The sequence below is a fragment of the Solanum verrucosum genome, unplaced genomic scaffold (assembly GCF_900185275.1).
Source record: "Solanum verrucosum unplaced genomic scaffold, falcon-dt-bn FXZP01000093.1, whole genome shotgun sequence".
Taxonomy (NCBI): Eukaryota; Viridiplantae; Streptophyta; class Magnoliopsida; order Solanales; family Solanaceae; genus Solanum; species Solanum verrucosum.
This window is the reverse complement of record NW_026020065.1, coordinates 2,566,639-2,589,964: the sequence shown is the minus strand read 5'-3', so window position 1 is coordinate 2,589,964 and position 23,326 is coordinate 2,566,639. Positions and strand designations below refer to the sequence as shown.

At 34.8% G+C, this 23,326-nt stretch overlaps 3 protein-coding genes across 6 annotated transcripts in view; 1 reads left to right on the top strand and 2 right to left on the bottom strand.

The window, feature by feature from the left end:
• Positions 1–23,326, bottom strand: part of LOC125823685 (uncharacterized GPI-anchored protein At5g19250-like) — a 124,184-nt gene that overhangs the window by 89,553 nt on the left and 11,305 nt on the right. The window lies entirely within an intron of this gene.
• Positions 442–12,934, top strand: LOC125823672 (ATP-dependent (S)-NAD(P)H-hydrate dehydratase). The gene is made up of 11 exons (XM_049503030.1): positions 442–531; positions 1,079–1,294; positions 5,612–5,688; positions 5,881–5,990; positions 6,113–6,227; positions 8,581–8,643; positions 8,738–8,901; positions 10,614–10,675; positions 11,944–12,010; positions 12,294–12,473; positions 12,545–12,934. Exons 2-11 carry the CDS (start codon positions 1,189–1,191, stop codon positions 12,567–12,569), a joined length of 969 nt encoding a protein of 322 aa, XP_049358987.1. The 5' UTR covers positions 442–531; positions 1,079–1,188; the 3' UTR covers positions 12,570–12,934.
• On the bottom strand, positions 14,689–18,948 carry LOC125823679 (nuclear transcription factor Y subunit C-9-like). Of its 4 annotated transcripts, XM_049503043.1 has the most exons (5): positions 18,844–18,947; positions 18,104–18,155; positions 16,144–16,217; positions 15,380–16,065; positions 14,689–14,905 (listed from the first exon to the last, which is right to left on the bottom strand). In XM_049503043.1, the coding sequence occupies exons 3-4, from the start codon at positions 16,172–16,174 to the stop codon at positions 15,404–15,406; spliced, it is 693 nt and encodes a 230-aa protein (XP_049359000.1). In that variant the 5' UTR covers positions 16,175–16,217; positions 18,104–18,155; positions 18,844–18,947; the 3' UTR covers positions 14,689–14,905; positions 15,380–15,403. The 4 variants fall into 4 exon arrangements, with proteins under 4 accessions (XP_049359000.1, XP_049358998.1, XP_049359001.1 ...); XM_049503041.1 differs by having other exon boundaries at positions 15,380–16,217; positions 18,844–18,948; XM_049503044.1 differs by lacking the exon at positions 18,104–18,155 and having other exon boundaries at positions 18,844–18,936.

The window sequence follows — 23,326 nt, the reverse complement described above, 5'->3', positions numbered from 1 at the left end:
TTTTGAGCCTTTAAGACAAACTCTAACAATTAACAACCTCAATTTATCTAATAATTTATTCTTTAGAATTTATACTGTTAATAAGAATTGAAGTCATCTTACCGCCCATATCGTGTAATTTTATTTTTGATTTAATACTATAATAGGTAATTTCTTGGACATATGAAATTTCAACTTATTAGTATTTATAATACTGGGACTAAATAATATGTATACAATTTTTGATTTTTGAATATCCTAAAATCTGTCTTACTGATACAATCCCAAATTCATTTATTTCAAAAATAAAATTTGATATCCAAAAAATAAATAAATTAAATTTCGATTCAACAATAAAAAGATTGAAGGGTGCAATATCTCCCAATAAGAATTTTAGAGGGGCAAAATAGAAGTCTTATATCTTTTCAGGGGCTGAATGAGAATTAACAATAAAACCAAAACCATCAAAGTTTCCAGAGAGCCAACACAAGAACACTTGTGCTGAAGTGTAGAAAATTGGTCATCTTCATCCTCTCCGATAATTCATCAGAGGTAAGTATGCATAACCCATTTCGTAGTTTCCATCAATTCTCAATCTCTCACTTGTAAGTAATCAATTTCAGCTATCGGTTGCCATTAGTGACTGATAAGGGTAAGCTTTGGTTTTGCCAATGCGTATATAATTCGAAATTTCTCAGTGGAAGATGCATATTTCTTTGTCTTGGAGTAAAATGGTCCCGAATAGAGCGGAATGGATATAGAAAAATTGTATAGCTGATACCAGCTAGTGTGGATTGGCGTAGTTGATTGATATAATAAGTAGTATATATCTGTCTTAACTTACAGCATTACAAATTCTAGTCTACGACATTTATTTCAAGAAATCAAACTGGAATCTTCATTTTATTTCGTCAATTTTGAGTAACGCCATTGCAATAGTTGCAAGAAAATTTACTTACATAATCTCATTTTTTAAATTTTTTTGCTTCCAAATAATTTGGGGTTTAATCCCGCAAAGATGATATATCTTTGACTTGCATATTCCATAAATGAATATTACCTCTTGATGATTTGAGATTAATTAATCTTCCACCGGCAGATAACTTAAAGCTGGCTTACTCTGCGGCTGTCAGCAGGAGGCAGCAGTTCTTGATAAGGTGTTTAGGAGGTTCTACTAAGAAGAAAAACTTCAATTTTCAGAGTATTAGAATGCAATCTGTAATGAGTAGTGGGCCAAGCTTGGAGGCCGACTCTGTCAGCATTTTGAGATCAATAATTCCGGGTCTTGAATCAACTAAGCATAAAGGCCAAGCGGGTAAAACTTCTTTTTGACTCCTATTACCTTGTATTGAAATGCTTACCCTGGATCTATATGTTTAAAGTATTAGAGAGTTAACACTTTTATTTATTTAGTAATGTCTTTACATGCACCCTTATTTGTGGGTCATATTCCTTTTTGTTGGCGTATGATGGAGCCAAGACCGGGGTGAGGATAGTGGGAGGAGACTCAGAGCACTTTCCAGTCGTGATGGGGTTGACCCAGGGTCAGCGCTGAGTTTGTTTCTGTTTGCCTTGGTGATAGATGAATTGATGCGTTATATCCAATGTGAGGTGCAATGGTGCATGTTATTTATAGATGACATAGTACATATTAACGAGACCCGCAATGGAGTTAACGCTAGGCTGGAGGTTTGGAGACAAACCTTGGAGTCTAAAAGATTTAGGTTTAGCAGAACCAAAACTGAATACTTGGCACACAAGCCATCCCCAGGAAAGAAAGTTTAAAGTATCTTTGGTCTTTAATCTAAGGAAATGGAGAGATCAATGATGATGTCACCCATCGTATAGATGGAGGATGGACGAAATGGAGGCTCGCATCGGGGTCCCGTGTGATAAGAAGGCCACTTCAACTTAAAGGTAAGTTTTATATAGTGGTGCTTAAGTTGACTATGTTGTATGGGGAAAAGTGTTATCCAGTTAAGAGCTCTCATGTCCAAATGACGAGGGTTGCAGAAATGAGGATGTTGAGGTGAATATGTGGACATACTAGGAGATAAAGATTAGAAATGAAGAACCAGCAAGGTAGAACTGACCCATGGTAGACAACATGAGGAAGTGAGATTGAGATAGTCCGGGCATGTGAAGTCAAAGAGGCATAGAGACCCCATGAGGTGGTGTGAGATGTTGACACTGGTGGGTGTAAGAAGAGCTAGAGGTTGACATAAGAAGTATTGAGCAGAGGTGATTACATAGGATATGACATATCTTTAGCTTACTGAGGTCACGACCTTAGATAGGTAGATATAAAGGTCGTGGATTATAGTAGAAGGCTAGTAAGTAGTGAGTGTTGTCTCACTTTATAATGAGATAGGCTTGGTGGAAGTTTGGTGCATCATATCTGTTTCTCCTTTAATACCGGTAGTATTAGTAGTATTCATGTATTTTATTGTCCCTCTATTTTTGTTACTACTGATTATTTCTTGTGCTTTGGTTATCACATTACTTTGTTGTTGTTACTGATTTTTTTAATGAATGTCGTGTAATGCTTCCTCTAGTATTTGTTATGTCTTCTTTACTTTTGTATGTTTTTGATATGCATTACTGGAGCTAGGGGTCTTCCAAGAACAACCTCTCTACTTCCAACAGGTAGGGTTAAGGTCTGCATATATTCTACCCTGACCTCACGGCCTCACCTGTGGTATATTGGGATTACACTAAGTATGTTGTATTTTTATTAGTAGGCCAAAACATGGATATCCTTTATGATTGGTGGCAGGACGACTCAATTTCATCACCTTTTCCTTCTCCAATAGCATGTTGAATTGCGTGAAATGCTTCATTTGAAAGTTTAAATTGGTCTTTTTGTTATTTTCTTCGTGTGATTCTTTCTTCTTGCACTACAATATTTCTAACTGAATTATATTTTAAAACTTAACAACGAAATTCTAACAGATTACCAACCAAAATCTTACTAAGTATTTTAGTTGGTAAATACGGCGGAAAAAAATGGCGCCAGATTTAGCAACATTCTATCAATGGATTACCAACTGAAATATTACTAACGCACACCTTTTGTTGGTAATATTACCAACGAAGTATATATGGTTGGTAAATATGACAAAAAAATTGTTTATATAATCTATTAACATATTATCAATGAATTACTAACCAAACATTTACCAACGGCAAGATTGTGTTGCTAAATTTACCAACCAAATAAAAATGTGTAGGTAAATTAGTAATGAAATGTAATTTGTTGGTAAACTTGCCAACCAATATCCAATTAGTTGGAAATTTTGCCAACGAATAAAGATTGTAGTTAGCTTCGGAAGGTCATTTTTATATCTAATAGGATGGTTGGTTTAAGTTTTGAGGCTTCCATTTTCAGTTTGTGCTATTAGGCGTTTTAACTTTTAAGTTTTGGCCAAAATTTAGATTTGGTCAATATTTTTGGTAAACATGCTCAAATTAAATTTTTTGATATAATGATATGTGTCATATTGAGATTAATTTAACTTGTTTTCATAGATTTTGCATTGTTTCATTCAAATATGATTTATAAAATTGATATTAATATTTTTGGATTTATATTCGTGCTCTTAGATTTTTAAATGCAATAAATTAATAAATATTTTACTATTGAATAATCATTCAGTTAATAATATTTTGAACATATTGTCAATCAATTACTAACCTAACATTGAACTTGAATGATATATTACCAACAAACTAACAATCAATTAGTAAATTTATTAGAAAAACAAATAATCATACTAACGTATTTAAAATTTATTACCAACAAGGGTTGTGGTGGAGTGGTAAGTATTCCTTCATCCTTAACCAAGAGGTCTTGGGTTCGATTCCCCTTGGGTATGGAGTCGCCTTTGTTAGGGAGTGCTTTACCCCCAATGTGGGACTTCCCGGCGTGAATTCAGATTTAGTCGGGCTCCAATGTGTACGGAGTCGCCTTGTTAGGGAGCTCTTTACCCCCCAATATGGGACTTCCCGGCGTGAATTCAGATTTAGTCGGGCTCTAATGTGGGTACCGGACACCGGATGGGAAACCAAAAAAAAAAAAGTATTTAAAATTTATTGGTAAATTACCAACATAAATTTTTTGTTACTAAAATTGCCAACCAATTACCAATGTATCTGGAAAAGTTTACTATTAGACATTTGTTACTATAATTACCAACGGAATCGAATAATGAAGAAAAAAAATTACTAACTCCTTTTCAATTCGTTAGTAAAGGTACTAACGATATACTAACCAAAAATTAGTTGGTGAATTTACCAACGGAAATTTCAGGGCCATGTTTCAAAATTTTGTAACATCATCTTTGGGTGTTTACCAACTGATTTTTGGTTGGTAAGTTTACCAACAAATTAAAATCAGTTGGTAATATTTACCGACGAGCCTTTTAGCAACGGATTAATATAAGTTGGCATTTGGTTGGAAACTCAATTTGCCAACCAATTTGATCAATTTACCAACAAATTTTTTTGTTGGTAATTGGGGTTCCTTTTGTAGTGTTGGTTGCTTTGGTTGTATTGAGAATTTTCTCCCTTTAAAATTTTAAATAGTTAGGAGGGAACACTTTTATTTATTTAACTATGTGTTAACACTTCTATTTATCAATTAAAACATAATTCTTGTCATATTAATTTGATTATATTAGCTGGGGTCCTTGGGGAGTAACCATGAATTCTATTTGGACTTAAGAAAGGGGAAGAATTTGCCCCAGGTTCTGTTTCCAAAAAATTGAGTTCAATTTCTCTCCAGTATTTTGATGCTATTGAAATTTGCTGAAAGTTTTTTATGCTGAGTAATACAATTAATCAAGTCCTTTATAGATTTTGGTCTGTCACAATTATTTGCGTTTTCTTTATTTATGCTATTTGGTGAATTCCATCCAATTTCAATATCCAATCTGGTCTCAGCTCGAGGCAAGTTGTACCAAATTGCATTTAGTCTTTTGATGAATTTGAAGTCTTTATCTATGCAACAACTGCCTCAGATCCCACTTGTGGGATTACACTGTGTATGTTGTTGAATCTCTGCAACAGCGAGGTTTGAGGTAATGCCTTGGACCTTCAGGTGTACCCTTTATGCCTCAATTCCTTTGTAGAAGTAAGAAATAAAGTTTGATCTCAGCTCGAGTTGTAACAGAACTTTATTGAGTTTCTATATTTACAGAATGAGTTTTGACACATAAATATGTATCTATTTTATCAGATGAAGTTCATTGATGATTTTCATTTTAACTGATCTTTGTGTATCAAAATGTAGTATTCTCACTTTCCCCCCTCCCATTATCTTTATAGAAAGGTGTAAACTTTATACGTTCTATGACTACTTTATAGTTTTATGAATTTTGATGTTTGGAAATACCAGAAAAGATAAGATTAACATAAAATTCGTATGGCTAATATAGTGCCCATCAGAATTGAACTGTGTCGCTTATGTTTCCTGTTTTGTGTGTCTGAAAGCTTTCTGAGTATTGGCATTTTTAACAGAAAAGAAGCATGACTTTGATCATTGAGCTTCACAAAAATTATCACTTTTCTGCCTATGATGTTCCCTTTATGGTGCTTCTTGATTGCTACATTCTGAGCTCTGTTTCCCAATCAGGGAAGATAGCTGTTGTTGGTGGCTGTCGAGAATACACTGGTGCACCATACTTCTCTGCAATCTCAGCCTTAAAGATTGTTAGTTCTTTACATGGCTTCTTTACTTTTCGTCAAATTCTCTCTCCTCCTCCTCACTCCCCACACCCTCCCAGGGGAAAATAAACCATCCTTTTTCAGTATCAAATTATTTAAATTTACTACAATTCAAATGTTTGATTATGTAATTATATCAGAGACCTTTTATGACATGGGTATTCGCCTGTTTGACAGGGTGCAGATTTATCTCATGTATTCTGTACTAAAGATGCTGCTCCTGTATTAAAAAGCTACAGTCCTGAGTTAATTGTGCACCCTATTTTAGAAGAGTCCTACAGTATCAGGTGAGTCTTTGTTACGAAATTACTCTAAGTGCACATTCTTAGCGTGTTCTTTTAGTTTCCATTATTGAAGCATCATAAATTTAATTATGAGGGTGCTGACATTGACCAAAGGATTCTTCCAGGGATGAGGAGAAACGTTCCATATCAGCTAAAGTGATTGCTGAGGTTGAGAAGTGGATGGAGAGGTTTGATTGTCTTGTTGTTGGTCCAGGCCTTGGAAGAGATCCGTTTCTCCTGGTGTGCTCTTTTTACTCAATAGACTTACACCTGATGTAGTGATGCTTGTGTGTTCATAGTGTTCAGTTGCCACAAATACTTTGTTTTAATCACTCATTCAACAAGATTACATCTTTTTCGCCTAATTTTGGGAGGTTTAGAATTAATTTAATGCTTATTTGCTGTCAAATGCTGCTAACTATAACAAACGCTACTCCGTTGCTCTGTTCCAAACATCATGATCTCGAGTATGCTTAATGTTTACCCACTTCTCTGACTGAATCTCTGTCCTTTCTACTGCATAAATGGTTCACTCTCTTTGTTTTTCCAATAATGAGAAACTAGTGAACTTCATCTTCGTAATGAGGCTATCTTTGTGTTCATCTAGCTAAAGGCAAATATTTGGCAATACTGTCATGGTAGGGGATTCTGGTCTTCTGTACACAAGGAAAAGTTGACTTCTTGGTGTCATTTGTCACATTTTCCTATTTCCTGGCCTTCTCTTTAGCTGATATGAATAACTACTACTTGGAAAGGCAAATGTATGTCTTTTGTAAATATCAATCTGGTTTGTTTCAATTCTTTGTTTGCCTAAATATCATTGCAAGGTAAATTATTGAAAGTCTATGTAACTTTGTGGTCCAGGAATATTAAGGGTAGTACATGATCATGAAAAGTCGGAATTTTAGAAACATACAAATATATCAGTTTTATGTATTATGCATTATGTCCTGAAAGAAAACATGATTATCTTTGAACATGAGGTGGAGCAACTATTTAAAGCCCTCACAAGTCATTTGGTTTCTGTGGACCCAAAATATGCTTGTGATCCAAATTCATCTAATTTGTCCTGTGCACTCCGATTCAGTTAAGAGTAACTCACCACTTTTAAGCTTTTATGCTACCAAAAAAAAATAAAAAATGGGCCACCTAAGGCCTAAGCAAGATACCATTAATGCTACCAGTAAGTATCATTTCAGAAATTCTTGCATTGTATGGAAATATATACAACAACAACAACAACATACCCGGGGTAATCCCATAGCCGGGGTCTGGGAGGGTAAAGTGTATGCATACCTTACCCTACCTTTGTGGAGGTAGAGAGGTTGTTTTCGAAAGACACTCGGCTTGACTAACGCAAATCATGTTAGTTAAAAAGAAAAATATAGAAGTAAAGTGTACATAGCAAACATTAGTGAAAGCATAACATAGTATTCAGAAAACAAGGAGCAATAACGATAACCACATAATGCGATAACCAAAGCACAAGTAATGATGAGGAGTAAGAAAATTCATAGTACATGCAACTGTGAGGAAAATGCTACTACTACTGGTATGAGCGGGGAAACAGGTATAATGCTCCAAACTACAACCAAGCTTATCCTGCTGGGGTAGCGAGACAATGCTCAACTACCTACTAGCCTTCTATCCTAAATTGCGACCTCCATAATCTCCTATCTAAGGTCATTCCTCGATAAGCTGAAGATGCTCCATGTCCTGTCTAATCACCTCTCCACAATACTTTTGTGGCCTACCTCTACTTCTCTTGTACCCACCACAACCAACCTCTCACACATCTTCACTGGAGCATGCCTGAACCATCTCAGTCTCGCTTCCCCCATCTTGTCCACCACGGAGGCCACTCCCAAGTCCCACCTTGGGAACCACAACCAACCTCTCACACCTCTTCACTGGAGCATGCTTGAACCATCTCAGTCTCGCTTCCCCCATCTTGTCCACCACGGAGGCGCCACTCCCAAGTCCCACCTTGTCCCAGATATCTTCATTCCTAATCTTATCTCTCTTAATATGCCCATACATCCACCTCAACATCTTCATTTCTATCTCTCTCATCTTTTGAACATGAGAGTTCTTAACTGGCTAACACTCTACCCCATACAACATAGTCGGCCTAACCACTACTCTGTTGAACTTACATTTAAGTTTTTGTAGTACATTCTTATCGGACGGCACGCGGAGGCGAGCCTCCATTTTATCCACCTCGCACCATTATGATGCATGACATCGTCATCAATCTTGCCATTGCTTTGAATTAGAGCCCATTTGGATTTGCTTGTTTTTGGTGCTTTTAAGTCAAAATTCCTCTTAAGTACTTTTGTAGTGTTTGGGTAATATAAAAAAGTACTTCTAAGCATTTGTTTTTAAGCCAAAAGTCATAAGTTGGAAATCCTAACTCATGACTTTTGGTGTACAAGTCATAAGCTATAAGCCCATCCAAATAGGCTCTTAAAGACCCATGATACTTCAAATATATGTGCAGAAAATCTCCCTTTTCTCCCCCTTTTATGCTTTCACTTTCTTTTGTGGGTTCTTTTGGTACAATTGGATTTTAATTACATGTATATTCTTCCAGGATTGTGTAAGTAATATCATGAAGCTTGCAAGAGAGCGCAATGTCCCAATGGTTATAGATGGGGTATGATGACATTGATATATTGTGAGCTAATTATCTGATATTCCATATGGCGATACTCTCTTGATACGCCATCCGGTGGTCTTTGTTTTATCAGGATGGGCTTTATCTCGTGACCAATTGTCTTGATCTGGTTAGTGGTTATCCCTTAGTGGTGCTGACTCCAAATGTGAATGAGTATAAACGGCTTGTTCAGAAAGTACTAAATTCTGAGGTAAATGACGAAAATGGAACCGATCAGTTGTTGTCTCTTGCAAAAGGGTGAGCTTTTTAATCCATATCTCATCTTTGCCTGCTGTTTGTCCTCTTAAATTTACTTGTGACAATGATTTGGTAGACGTCCAAAGTTACATGATCTTTAAGTATAGCCTGCCAATTATTCTGTTCCTTCAAGGTCATGGTTATATGTTAAAAGCTGTGTGTCAAGACCTAGTTTATACGGCACAATACTACTACTCCACTAGAGTGTAAAAGAAGGCATTATATGTTTAATAGAATAAAGAGGAAGCCTGGTGAAGAACGTACTGACTCTTGCTTAAGAAAAAGTGGAGGTGACTTCTCATGCTTGTCAGGCAATGAGGGTAGACCAAAAGAATAAAATCGCCCCAGCCGCCTATTCAGATTTTCCCTCCCTTGAGGAAGAAATGACTTATGCACCTCCTAGTAACTTTTTTTCAGGTTGGTGTTTGAAATAGGATTTATGTCATATAACTCTTGAGTTTATTCACAGGGATATGACAAGTAGTTGAGAAATAAGATTACCAACTCGGAGATCCAGGTTCAAATGACAACATTTAGGATGATCTATTTGCTTCTGTCAGGTGGCTGTTAGTGGATTAGTCGAGCTGTGCACAAGTTGGTCTGGATATACCATTATCCCCAAGATAAAAGAACTGGGTTCTAGAAACTTGAGATTTATCTTGTGAAAAAAGATTTTTGCTGTTTAAGAACAGTCTGCCAATAATTCTGTTCCTTCAAATTCATGGTTATATGTTAAAAGCTCTGTGTCGAGACCTATTTTATACCTTACAAATCTTCAACTCCTTTAGAGTACAAAAGATGACATTATATGTTTAATAGAATATAGAGGAAGCCTGCTGAGAACTTACCGACCTTTGCTTGAGAAGAAGTGGAAGTGACTTCTCATGCTTGTCAGGCAATGAGGGTAGAACAAAAGCATAAAATGGCCCCAGCAGACTCTCAGATTTTCCCCTCCCTTGAGGAAGAAATGACAATGCACCTCCTAGTAACTTTGTTTCAGGTTGGTGTGTGAAATAGGATATATATCATATAACTCTGGGTTTATTCGCAAGGGTATGAGAAATGGTTGGGAAATAAGATTACCAACTCAGAGATCCAGGTTCAAATGACAACATTTAGGATGATCAGGTGGATTAGTCGAGTTGTACAACAAGTTGGTCTGGGTATATCATTATCCCCAGAAAAGAAAACTGGGTCATAGAAACTTGAGATTTATCTTGTAAAAGATCAACTCTTGATATTTTCCTGCTAGATTTTTGCTGACTTTGCACATGTGTAACAGACTATAGTGGAGTCTCAAAAAGTAATGCCATTGGAACCCCTAGGATTTTGGTCTAGTGGTAAGAGTGCAATGCGTGACATGTGCGTTATGCGCATGTTATGGGGTCTAACCCTGTCACAAACAAAAACTTAATATTTAAGTGGAGGAGGTTAGAGGGGTGGGTGACCCAATATCAACCGAGTTTCAAACCGTGCGCCGCTGGTGCTCTGGCATTTCTTGGTTTAAAAAAAGTAAAGCAATTCAGATTTATATATACACGGTTGAGAGGTCTGCAACCACTATAGCATTTACCTCTAGTTTGGATCTGATTTAAGAGGATGTACATATAACTATCTTTCTCTTGGCCAGTTTATAGCTGTCAAGATTCATCTCATTGGATTTACCACTTTTATTACTAGTGTTGTAATGGGTAACATATTTGTTTGATCAGGATCGGTGGTGTTACAATCTTGCGGAAAGGGAAATCGGACTTTGTCAGCGATGGTAAAACAGGTAATGATTTTTCTTTGTTAATGGCCTTTTGCAGATGATTTAATCATTTGGATTGCATAGATCAGTAATTTGCTGGTGGATGAACAAGCCTTTTGTGCTTCCGGTATGAGTTCCGCCTGCATATTTTCATGATGTGCAAAAGTTGAGACTCCTGCTTTCATTATTCAGTGGAGGAGAATATCTAGTCTATTTTCTACTTAACTTAGTTATGAGACTTATATTAATATGAGGAAAATGATCATGTAGGACTTATATTTTTATAGGGACTTTCAAGCTGTAAATCTGAATCTTTATTGTGAAAGTAACTACTCGGACGTGCTAATAAACTGATGCTCAGGCAATGTAAGCATATTTTCAAAAGATTTTCAGTAGTATTGGATAATTCTTTTCCATTTTGATTTGAAATGAAGCATCAGGTTAGAAACAGATGAAGTTTTTCCATTACTTTGTAAAGTGCCTTAGATTCAGGGGAAGAACATTTAACTATAAGATTGGGGACATGGTTAGGCCCCAGTTCTTCTATGAGATTATGTTAAAGATACTTGTACTCATAAGACAACCTTTTCACAATCTTCTAGCCTAAGTTTGTTGTGTTGAAAAAAAAGATATGGCTTACGGAGCCTAGGAAAATTTTGAGAAAAGATGAACTCAGGGACCAATTTAAGTTTCAATGTTGGATGCTGTTTAATAATGCTATTATGAGAAAAAAACATCCTTCAATAGTGGCTTGAGTTTGATGTTGGGATGTTACATATCTATTATGCTGCTTCTAGTGCTTCTTGCGTATTTGCAACATTACATCTTCATATGAAGGAAATTGCATCTAGTATTGTGCTCTATACCTATTTGAGGGGTCATTATCTGAACTTTGCAGCGCTAGATTTGTTTATTGAGGATGGTGCACCATTCACTGTGCTTCATTTTAAGGAATTCCTGGGCAAACTATCAATCCTAGAGTTCCCAGTATTAAAAGGATATAGGCAACATTTTCACTATTGATATGTTGTCTTCCATTTTTTCCTATAGTTTGATGGAATGGATATAGTTGGTGTATTGCATGTATAAATGCTGACTCTAATTACGTCAAATGCTTAGATGCATCTTTCAGCTCCTATGTTTGAATTAAAAAAGATACGCAACACCAACAGATGTTGTCTATGATTACAATATACTCCTTAAGTGATGAGCTCAAGAGGAGCAAGGTTTATGGAATGGTTACTTCAATATTTTTGGAAGTCACGAGCTAACTAGCGATATGTGATATGCAGCTTGTGCAGTGAGTATTTATGGTTCTCCACGGCGCTGTGGTGGACAGGGTGACATACTTTCAGGAAGGTAATTATATGTTCTACCATACATATGGGTTACCATTTTCAGTGTAGTTTAATAAATTATAATTATAACATGTTATTTTTCTGACTATCCAGGTTCTCCACAATTACTATAGTCGTATGTGTTATTTAAATTTCTTGTCAGTGCATAAAAAGAATTTGAATTCTATACATTTATATTCATAAGTAGAATGCAACTTCACAGTTCTGGCCAACTATAACTTGCATCCCCTGCTTACTCTCTTCTATGCAACTGTATTAGTTAATCTCGCTACGTAAATGGGCAGTGTTGCAGTGTTCCTATCCTGGGCCCGCCAGTGTGCAGCTAAAGGGGAGGTAAGCATGAATCCAACCATACTAGGATGCGTTGCTGGATCTGCTTTACTGAGGTACGCAGCATCTATGGCGTTTGACAACAAGAAAAGGTCTACACTCACCGGTGATATCATCGAATGCTTGGGAAGAAGGTAGGAGTTTCTTGCATCCTTTTATTCAGTGTTGAGAACATTGGCTCCAACTTGCACTTTTCTCTTCTCAGTTTGCAGGAAATATGCCCAGTCTAGTAGAAACTTAATGGGGGGTTTTCTTGGAAGCACAGCACTTCTACTCACTTGAAGAAGCAGTTCAATGGCAAAAGACTAAAGGGGGGGAAAAGAACAGAAACCACAAGTAGAAAAACTTAGTCTCTTTTGATGCTAATAAGACTGAGGTGTGAATAAAGACTCCATATTGCAGTTATTAAGTGTGTTCTCTGATTTACTAAATAATCATAGGCTTTTTGCTTTTTTGGGCATTGATTTAAGTGTTATCCAGCAGTGAAGGAGGGAGATGAGATTCAGAATACATTATTAGCTCCAACTAAACTATGTTAATCCTAGGTCATGCCATTGCTTGCTAGATAGTCTGGTACCATATTAGCCTCTCGGTAAATACGGTACACTTGTGATCGATGACCCATTGCCTCGAGTAGGAACCTGCAATCATTCAACATACGTTAATGCATTTCGTATTTAATCTTTTCCGTTAAGAAATTATACAGGAATTTCTTTTTAAAATGAATTTATTGGATTAGTTTATCAATAATCTCTTCCTGGTTCTACGCCATTGGTTATTCTTTTCTTTTCTTATTTGTAGAGAAAAGGAAGGAAAAATAGATTTTTAGATCCAGTTATGCTAAATTTGCTATGATTAAGTTATAAATTTGAGTTGAACACACTTCAAATAACCATAATTAGTTGCTCTCTTCCAATTTATCTTCAAGAGTTCTCTAAATAATGAATTAATATTGTCTAGTTATCATTGCTTCTAAGTGAAGGGCTATCTGGTGATCATTGCTTCTAAAAATAATTAAAGAAGAGGTTGCATGGACCCAAGATTTGAGAAAGATGGGAGTCCCCGTTATTTTTTATTTTTTTAAAATAGTGACAAAGAATGGACGACCCTCTGTCCTCTAACATGCAAGCAAATGACACAAGAATTCGCTTTTTGTCTGAAAAACAACCGTTTGATGGGGACCGCAAGTGTGTTTGGTATGAAAGGAAATATTTTTCCATGATTTAAATTAAATGTTTTTCAAATAAACTTATTTTTTTAGATTAAGGAAAATGACTTCTGTACGTAAAGTAAAAAAAAACATTTTTTAAACCTCTCTTTTAACCTCACCACCGACCCCAACTCGAGACCAATGATCCGACCTCAACCGAATTTCAAATTGGGTTGGGTCTCAAGTCGGGGTTAGGAGTTAGGACCTAGCTTAGGATCATGAATCCAGTCCCAAATCGAGGTTAGATCTTGTGCTCCGAGTCTTTGGAAAGAGTTGGGGTCAAGAGTTTGTTTGAGAGTTGGGTCAAGGTTGGAGTTGGGTTTGAGGGCCCAATCAGTCTGGAGTTGTGTTAAGAGGGTCGAGTCTCGAGTCAGACCATGGGTAGGGATCAACGTCTCTGGAGTTGTGTTAAGAGGGTCGAGTCTCGAGTCAGACCATGGGTAGGGGTTACCGTCTCAGGTCTCTAGTCGAAACTTGGGTCTCTAGTCGACTCCTAGGTCGGGGCAGGAGTCAAGTCCTGAGTCAAGATCGAGTCTCGAATCAAACGCCAAGGTCATGAATCGGGGGCTCGAGTTGGAAGCTGGGTCCCTAGTCATGGTCGGCATAGTAAGACTAGGTCCCAAGTCAAGGTAGGGACTAACTCCTAACCCAAGACCCGAAACTCAGCCCTCGAACTAGACCCCAACCCTAACCCAGGACCCAACTCCCAATTCGGGATCCGATCCTCAACTCCTGATTATAGTATTTTCAGGTCCGATGTCATAGTATTGTCCTAAAATAAGTTTAAAAATCGCTTCAAAAACCGAAACGGATTTGAGTTTTGCCAGTCCAGGCCATCAATGTAATGCTTCTCCCCCAAGTTTGAAGCATCCAATCAAATTTGTTATCACCACCATTTGATTAGCCTATTATTCCCCACCTCATAAACATAACTAAAACCTAGTACTATAGTACCCCCTCTATCCTCCTCTTCGATAAGTTAAACGTATAAAATCAGACAGTGGTTTTGCCCTCATCTTCACAAGAGCTGCATTTGAATAGCAGCGTTGAGCCACAAAGTTCAGAGAGCCGAAAAAAAGGGGGGAGGGGGGGAGTTTATGCACATAAGAAACCTACACCAGGTTTTTACTTATAAATCACACACTTAAAAACATACTTGTTCATAAACATCACCAAGAACATCAAGCTCATGGTATGAAGTTTAAGCTACACTAAGGGAACACTGAACTTTTAATAACTAGTGCTTCATGTCTATATATATTAAAATAAAGTTCAAAGTATGCAGACTGATATCAGTGTAGTGTGTTCTCCAGTACTTCGCTACTCAGACTACTCACTGCTGCTAGCTTCTGGATTCTGCAGATGACATGAAAATCAGGGATCAGTTGGGGAGTAACATGCAATAGATTAATTAACCGCGTAACTACAATAACGGAAATGCAAAGGGTGACTACTAATGAGATCTTGGACTCGTTAAATAAGTCAACATCATAGTATTTCCCTTGCCAGGCCTTCAAATAGAGTTAAAAAGCTTGAAAAGCCCTGCAAGCGGGGTTGATAAGCAAAACCCTTACCCACACACAGTTACCGACTTGGTTGGAAGCCCCCAAAAGGGAAGCAAAAAGGATTCAAATTCTAATCAATTCCTGCACCACAAATCACAGGCTGACCGAACCGACATGGCATAGGGTTCCAGGTAGATAAGAATAGTACATGATTTAAAAGATATAGGAGTAGCAAATTAAGAGGCCTAGGCAGGAGTGAAGCATCAACAAAAGACAAAGAACAAATGACAGGATAACTTTAGTGATGGAATAACATCATGCTTACCCTGTAATCTAAGCTTTGAGCTGCTTAAGAATCTGAGGGTGGTTGTTGCTGCTGGGGCCAAATTGGCTGAGCCATATATGGACGGGGCTGCTGGGCATAAAGTGCTTGATCAACAGGCTTTCCCATGTACATCCCTGGAGCTCCAATCGGTTGAGCAGATTGTGGTGGCATGCCATAATAGAATGGCAGACCCTCAGTTGGGCCTCCAACAGGAAGCGTTCCTCTAGGAATTGTTGCAAGCACCTCATCTTTCAAGTCCTCCCTTGGGACAATATCAACTAAGAAATCAAATATGTCAGTCCTTGTTATGGCTGCAGCGATATCATTTTTCTGCAGCGTCCTCCTTTTGTTCTCCTCAGTGTGGTTCCATGCACGCAGAGTCAATTCAAGTATGAACATCTCACAGGCACGAGCAAATACGACTGGTGCTTCAGCAGATATCATCCTAACATCTTCATCAGCTTTCATGATTTTCTTGATCCTTGCCAATGGCAAGCTATGATTCTTGAAATCAGTAACATGCTCGATTTCTTGATATTGATTTGCCCAGAAAGTTTGGAGTTGTTGCTGCAATTGTTGCTGCTGCTGCTGATGAATGTGCTGATAAGCGAGCTGATGTTGTGCCATCTGGGCTGACGAAGCAGAAAGACCAGCTGCTTGAGGAGATTGAATTGCACCAGCTGAAACTGCAGGAGGCCCTGCCATTTGGTTAGCTTGGTATGGAGCACCATATATTGGAGCTGAGCTAGTAACGACTCCAATACCTGGAGGCTGTCCATTTCCATGATGATCCATTTTGAGCAAGATTCCCTTTTGGAGAATTCAAGGCTACCTTAGGCTGTGGGCTAGGTAGAAACAAGTAACAATTTCAGAATTTAAATAAAGTCTTTCAAGTATTAGAAACTAAACAAATAAATCAAAAGAAACGCTAGTCATTCAGTTTAATCATGTCAAGGGAAGCCCTGACTAATCATGTCACTTATGAGCTCAATTGTCTCATTATGTTCTCTGCATAATGATACTATAATAATAATATCCACCTTTTCTAACTTCTCGCTTGCACTTGCACCCACCTATTGACTATGATCGCTACTTCTATACTGAGAATATCAATCACATGAAGATAATATATATTCATGCATTTCAAAGAAAACATCAGATGCTTAGTAAGAAGATGCTACTGAAGACCATACAATTTAAAAAATATATGCAGAGTATGCATGGAAAAGTATCTCAACCAAATAACAGAAAGAAATAAGTCAAACAGTCCATCAAGCACGTGAAATATTCCAATGCAAAATATATTAGATAATCTATTAGAAGGAAACCTAGAAGTGTAAAAGGAATAAAGTCATTAAGCTCCATCATGTCATAACACAGATCACATCAATGAAGACAATATCTTAACAAGCAAAAGATAGTAATGACTAATGAGCATTAGACCACTTCCATGGTGCAAGACGTAGCAGGCTCTACAGCCCTAGGAACAGACAATTTAGTGACATGATCACTCCCTAAAAGAGCTGCTGCAAAAAGTATAACCGAAACTACTAAAAACTACAAAACAATGCACTTCATACAGAGTTAACAGAGTCATCAGTTCAAAGTATCTATTATCAAAATCTTGTTTGAAGTAGTAACAAAGAAACTTCTTCCCAACCCAGGCACGTGGTGAGCATGCATAATTGTCGCAAAATCTTCCTACACTCTAGATAAATGTTGTTACTTTCGTCTAATCCAAGATACAAACTAAATCCCAACTGGAAGTATAATAGACACTACTTTCAAATAACGAACATGTCTATCATGCATCATTTTTGGAACCTTTTCGGATAATTTGATATAACCTGCAAATTTGTTGTTGTCAGGAAATCCAAATCCCAATTCCTTGTTAGTCAGGAAAATGTGTAACTAAATGTTCCGCAATCAGAAAACTTGTTATTCTAGTATCATCACAGAATCCAAATACCAACAGGAAAATCCAAAACCTTTGTTATTTTCCGGTCATTCCGAATCCAGATGGTAGTTAAGTCGGGAATAAACAGCACAAAGAAAATCATAGGGAGTAAAATGCTTTCCACAAGTAAAACAACACAGAAAATAGAATTCAATCCATGAATAAAACATTAATCGTAACAGTGTCTTTAAAGCATTTGCATGCTCCTAGTGATTCATACATGGAAACAGCAACAGAAGCATCTCTACCAAGACAGCTTAACAAACAAAGATGCCATCTTATGCATCTGCAAAAACCTCTGAACTAAATTTCAGCTCTAAACATCATCATGAAGAAAAACGAATATACATGCATGTGCCTATATGTGCCTGTCTATACAAGACCATAAGACTAAACCTTAAACTTCAATCAACAAGCAAAAGAAACCATATTATGCATCCACAAAAACCTCTGAACTAAATTTCAGCTCTAAACATTGATAAGAAACACATATATACATGCATGTCCCTATATGCACCTGTCTATGCAAGAACATAAGACTAACCCCGAACTTCAATCAACAAGCAAAAGAAACCATACTATGCATCTGCTAAAATCTCCCCTTTCAATTTCAGCTCTATCACCACAAAACATAAACCCACACATGCATGCATGTAACTTATGTGTCTTTAAGCACAGAGCAAGACCACTTCTCAAATACTAAAAACACCCACAACTGATCGATCATGGATCAACATAAAGGTCGAAAGGAGAGCAACACTCAGTACCTCCCACTGATTGAAGCTCCAAATTCTGGATTCGCCTCTCCAATCAAATTACCTAACATCAAGGGAAAACAAATCAGCAAACAAGCGATAACCTTGAGAAAAAAAATCGAGCTGAAAAACCCCAAAAACAAACAAAAAAACAACCATACATCCACTCAAAAAAATGGAACCGACAAAAATTAACAACTAAAAGCAAAAACAAAACAATAATCAGCAAAATTGTTGCAAAGATAGACACATGAAGATACAAAACTGAACTTGAAAAATTGAAACTTAGGATTCCAACCAGATCAAAAACTCACTAAAACTCAGGCATAAATCTCCATCCAATCCAACAAAAAAACTACCTAAAAATTTAAAAAGAAAAAACAAGATTCATGTAAAAATGGAAACATGCACATGGAAAATTGAAGCTGGAAAAAACTAAAATTTTAATTGACAATAAAATTCACCAAACAACCCATCATCACAAAATCCAGACTGAAAACCCCCACTAAGAATCAACCATAAATCTCTACAATAACCAAATCAAAACCACCAAATAACCCCCAAAAAAGAAGAAAAGAGCTAAGATTTCATATAAAAAAGGAAATTTCAAAGCTAAATCAACAAAAAAAAAAAACTCACTATATTAACTACAAATCTCCATTTTAATCAAACACCCACCAAAAAAAGAAGCAAAATTCAACCAGTATATGGAAAAACATAAACATGCAGATAAAAAAAAGAAGAAATTGAACCTGAAAGATTGAAACTTTTATGCTTTTTTTAGAGAGAGAAAGAGAGAGTGAGAGCTAGGGTTCAATCAAACAGGTAGATGATTGATATATTGATTCCAAATACAGGTGAAGAGCTAATAAATACTTAACACTTAACTACTTATTCAAAGTTAAAAGGTACAACTTTATTTGTTTAAGGTACTACTAAATAAAGCACAAGTTATTTTTTATGGTCTTTCTACTATAGACTAGAACTCTCCACGTGGCCCCCTCATTTTTCAACTTTATTGTGATCATGCTTACGTTAAAAATGTTTTAACAAAAGAAAAGAGAAAAGAAAAGCCTAATTAATTTTACTAACTTTTTTATTTATTTTTTTATGATAAAGTGATAAATCTTTTGTCGTCACCTTTGTTTTTTTATCAAACTTAAAAAAGGATGAAAAATTGAAGACGCAACTACTCAACTATATATGTGGCAATTTTAATTTAAGTTTATTGGATACGTTTAAACACATAAGCATTAATTACTACTCTCACCGTCCACTTTTAATTCTCATAGTTTCCTATTTTAAAGTCAAATTATAAAAACTTTGACTAATATTTTACAATGTATTTTTCGTATAGTTTTTGAATATCTAAATTTTTTGTTTAAAATATTGAATTAATGTAATCTACTTTAACTTTGAAAATTAAGTAAATTGACTTTCGAAAAGCGTAACATGACAAATAAAAATGGACGGAGGGAGTATTTACTATGACAGAGAAAAGTATTCTTAAGCTTTTTGATATATACATTAATTATATATTTCCTCCGTCCATATTAGATAGACATCTTATTAAAAAAAGTAACTGTCATATATTATTTAATCACTTACTAAATTAAGATAGAATTAATTATTATTATTTTCGTTTTACCCTATAATTTATATGCCTTTGAATGTGAAGTATGCTCAATACTAGCTATTCGTATATTTTATGTATATTTTTTCTAACTTAATTTTATGTACATTGATATGAACAAAGGACAAAATAATTAAATTAATTAATTTATTAATAATTTCTTAATTACCGTATAAAATAGAAAGTGTCATCTAATATGAAACGGAGGGAATAAGATTTTTGAGTTAATGCTCATATAAATGAAAGCGAGAGAACCACCGATGAACATATATGATATTGTGGATTGAGCTGTTATTCCTTAACTAGAAGTTTTGGATTCAAGTCCTGAGTATAAAAAAAATTCTTAATAAGGAGCGCTTCCTACCAAATGGGATCTTACAGGAAGTTAGGAAGTTTATCTGGAATAGTCAGGCTACAATTTGAGTACTGAACACCGAGTAATAAATAAAAAAAGGTGAAAAATCATTGATATTTAAGGTTTAATTCATTTTATTCACAAATCACAATGAAAGAGTTGAAATTGAGGCAGACTAATGCACATCTCAACAATGAAAAATGAGAGAAATTTTAATAGCTCAATTGATTACTCATTTAATATTTTTGTTTCAATTTCATTAATGAATGGGCAGGTGGGGGATACTGTTACACTTCATCTACCAATCGATAATTATAGAGGAAGCCATTTAACTAATCTGTTTTGTTGACTATTTGGTTTCCACTAAATATTGCTTTTTGGAGCACTTCTTAAAGATACAACGTGTTAACTTATCCGGATAAGATAAATTAGGCTTTTGTTGGTATAAAGTCATTACATATTTTAGGCTAATTGTACTTTCTTCATTTCATTACATATCTATATATCTATAATAAAGTTGAAAATGAACACGCTGATGTAAAATGCCTCATTGACCTCTATTACTATTTATCTTTTTTCTCATAATTTTGAGATTTTTTCTTATTTTCTTTCTTCAAACCTTCAAAAATAAAAATTATTTCTTTCATTATTATTTTTGTGTTGATTACATTATAATGGGTCATTTAAATGGCCAGAATTGAATTGTTTATTGCATTTTTTGGTTCATTTCCGTTGTCTGCTTAAAGGATAATTAAAGATCTCGTAAAACTCAATTAAATATGGCAAACAAATGCAGTAACATCCCAATTAAAACTTTTAGCCCACGTTGCAGTCCCTTCATTAAGCATAATTATGCACTTAATGCTCATTTATATGAAATTACTCAAAATCCGTTAGTTTTCTTCAGTTACTAATTTTTTTGAGTACTATAAATACTAAAGAAAGTCATTTCCAAAGCACAACATTCTTCCTTTTTCTTCCCATAGCTTTCTTCTCAATTATTATTATTATTATTGTTATTAATAATGGCAACAATTTATTCCTTTTTTTTTTTTTGGAAACTTTATTCCCGAAAAACAAAAAAAGGTTCATACATTTTTATTTTGTTTTTGCCGCAATTATTTATATAGTGTATTGGAAATGACTTTCTTCGTTATGAAATGAAGTGGAATGACATATGGTCCCTTCTTTAGCAATATATACATTTTTATGTTGCTTTTGCCACATCTATTAGTTTAATATAGTGTACTGGTACAAAATTTTTATTTGTTAGGAAATGAAGTGGAATGGCATATGGCCCCCTTTTCAATAATATATCAAATTTTGTTATTTTTATTATTTGTTGCAAGGTTGTATATAAATGTAATAAAAATTTAAACGTAACAATTTTGTCTTGTACATAAACGCCCTATTATAAATTTTAGAAATATATTTATTGCAAGATTGTACATTGTAATGTGAATTTAAATGTAATAGTTTTATCTTTTATGGGATAAATGTTCTATTATAAATTCTAGAAATAATTATATTAATTTCATATTGAATTTGATGATTCCTACATATTTGAAGAATGTGTTATCATTAACGATATATCATTCTTTTTTACTTTTTTTTTTGTTGCAGACTTGTATATAGTTATATTGTGAATTGGAATGCAATAATTTTATCTTTTCTGGTATAAATGTCTTACTATAATCTTAGAAATAATTATGTTAATTTCATATTGAATTTTAATTGTTCTTTCATTATATTTATTAAATAAATAACATATCTAGAAAAAGATGGATAGTTCTTTCATTTCAAAATAAATTTATATATAATACAAAAGTTAAACAAAAGAAGAGTGATATGCCACCTTTCTTTAATAGGAATTCATTTATCTCTTTTTTTCTTAGAGATTCATCTTCATCCTCGTAACTTCATATGTTAACTATTAATTAATAATATATATAATTCACATGACATTACTTAATTACGATAAACCAAGCAACTAATTATATTAATAAATTAAATATTTTCTTGATAAGATTCAACCCACGTACAAAGCTAACCTCTCCCCATAAGCTGGTTCACGTCTGTGCAACAATTCCTAAAGCGAAATTTAAAAGTTATTCCTTAAGCCAATTTAGAAAAGATATTTAATTTCAATAATTTTAATGTGCATAAATTTTTTTAAAATTAAATAATTAAATCATTGATAATTAATCCTTATTCCTCTTGATGAACCCTATATGTGTATGTGTTCTTATTCATATTTTCGGATATTCCTTTATAGGTATAATCTTATTTTTTAAGACTTCTATTCAATAAATTTGTTTTTATATCTTGGATCTTGTATTGATTATATAAGGCTGAAGAATTTTACATATAAAATTTTACGTTTTTTTTTTATCTACAGGTCTTATTCATAGTGCGTTAATTTTTATGATGTATTAATTCTTACAACTTGCAGGGAAATGAAAAAGATCAAATGGTAGATTAGTAAATAAAAGAATATATATATATATATATATATATAAAATCCTGAAAAGACATTTTATTATAATTACTGTTTTTCTATAAAATTATAACATTAATTAATATTTATTTATATATTATAATTTTTTTAAGGACCGAGCGAAGCGCGGACAAGTACACTATTTAGTTATATTGCTAAAAATATTTGTTTTAAACTATCATCAATTAACCAAATTCAAATAATCTTTTTAATATTGAAATTAATTATTTTTAAAGTAAACAAAATTGAATAAATTATTCATGAAAAGTAAATTAGTAAAAACACTTATTATTCATCATCAACGATTTCTTAAAAAACGTATAAAAAAGAAATATGTAACATCTCGCAAATTGAAAGAACTAGAAAGAGCTATAATTAGAAAGAGTGATTTTTGGAAATAATAAAAATCTGGAAAATTGGTTAAGTTAAGTTAAGCTTGAGTTTTTGGTCAACTTCAAATGACCATAACTCCTAGCTCAGGATGAGTTAGGTGTGTTTCCAGATATCATAGGAAAGATCTTGGAATAATCTTTCCAACGCCACCGAGTTTGCGCGATTCCAAGTTTGTATGAGTGAGTTATGACCATTGGAAGTTGGGTTGTTCAAATAAGAAAAAGTCCAATCCGAATTTTAGAAGGGCATTATGGTCTTTTCACCACCCAAATAATTTATTTCGTTTTTGGTAATTAAGTTGGGGTCTAAACTGATTTGGATTCAGTTTACGCTTTTGAGGAACAAGTTAGGGTTTTG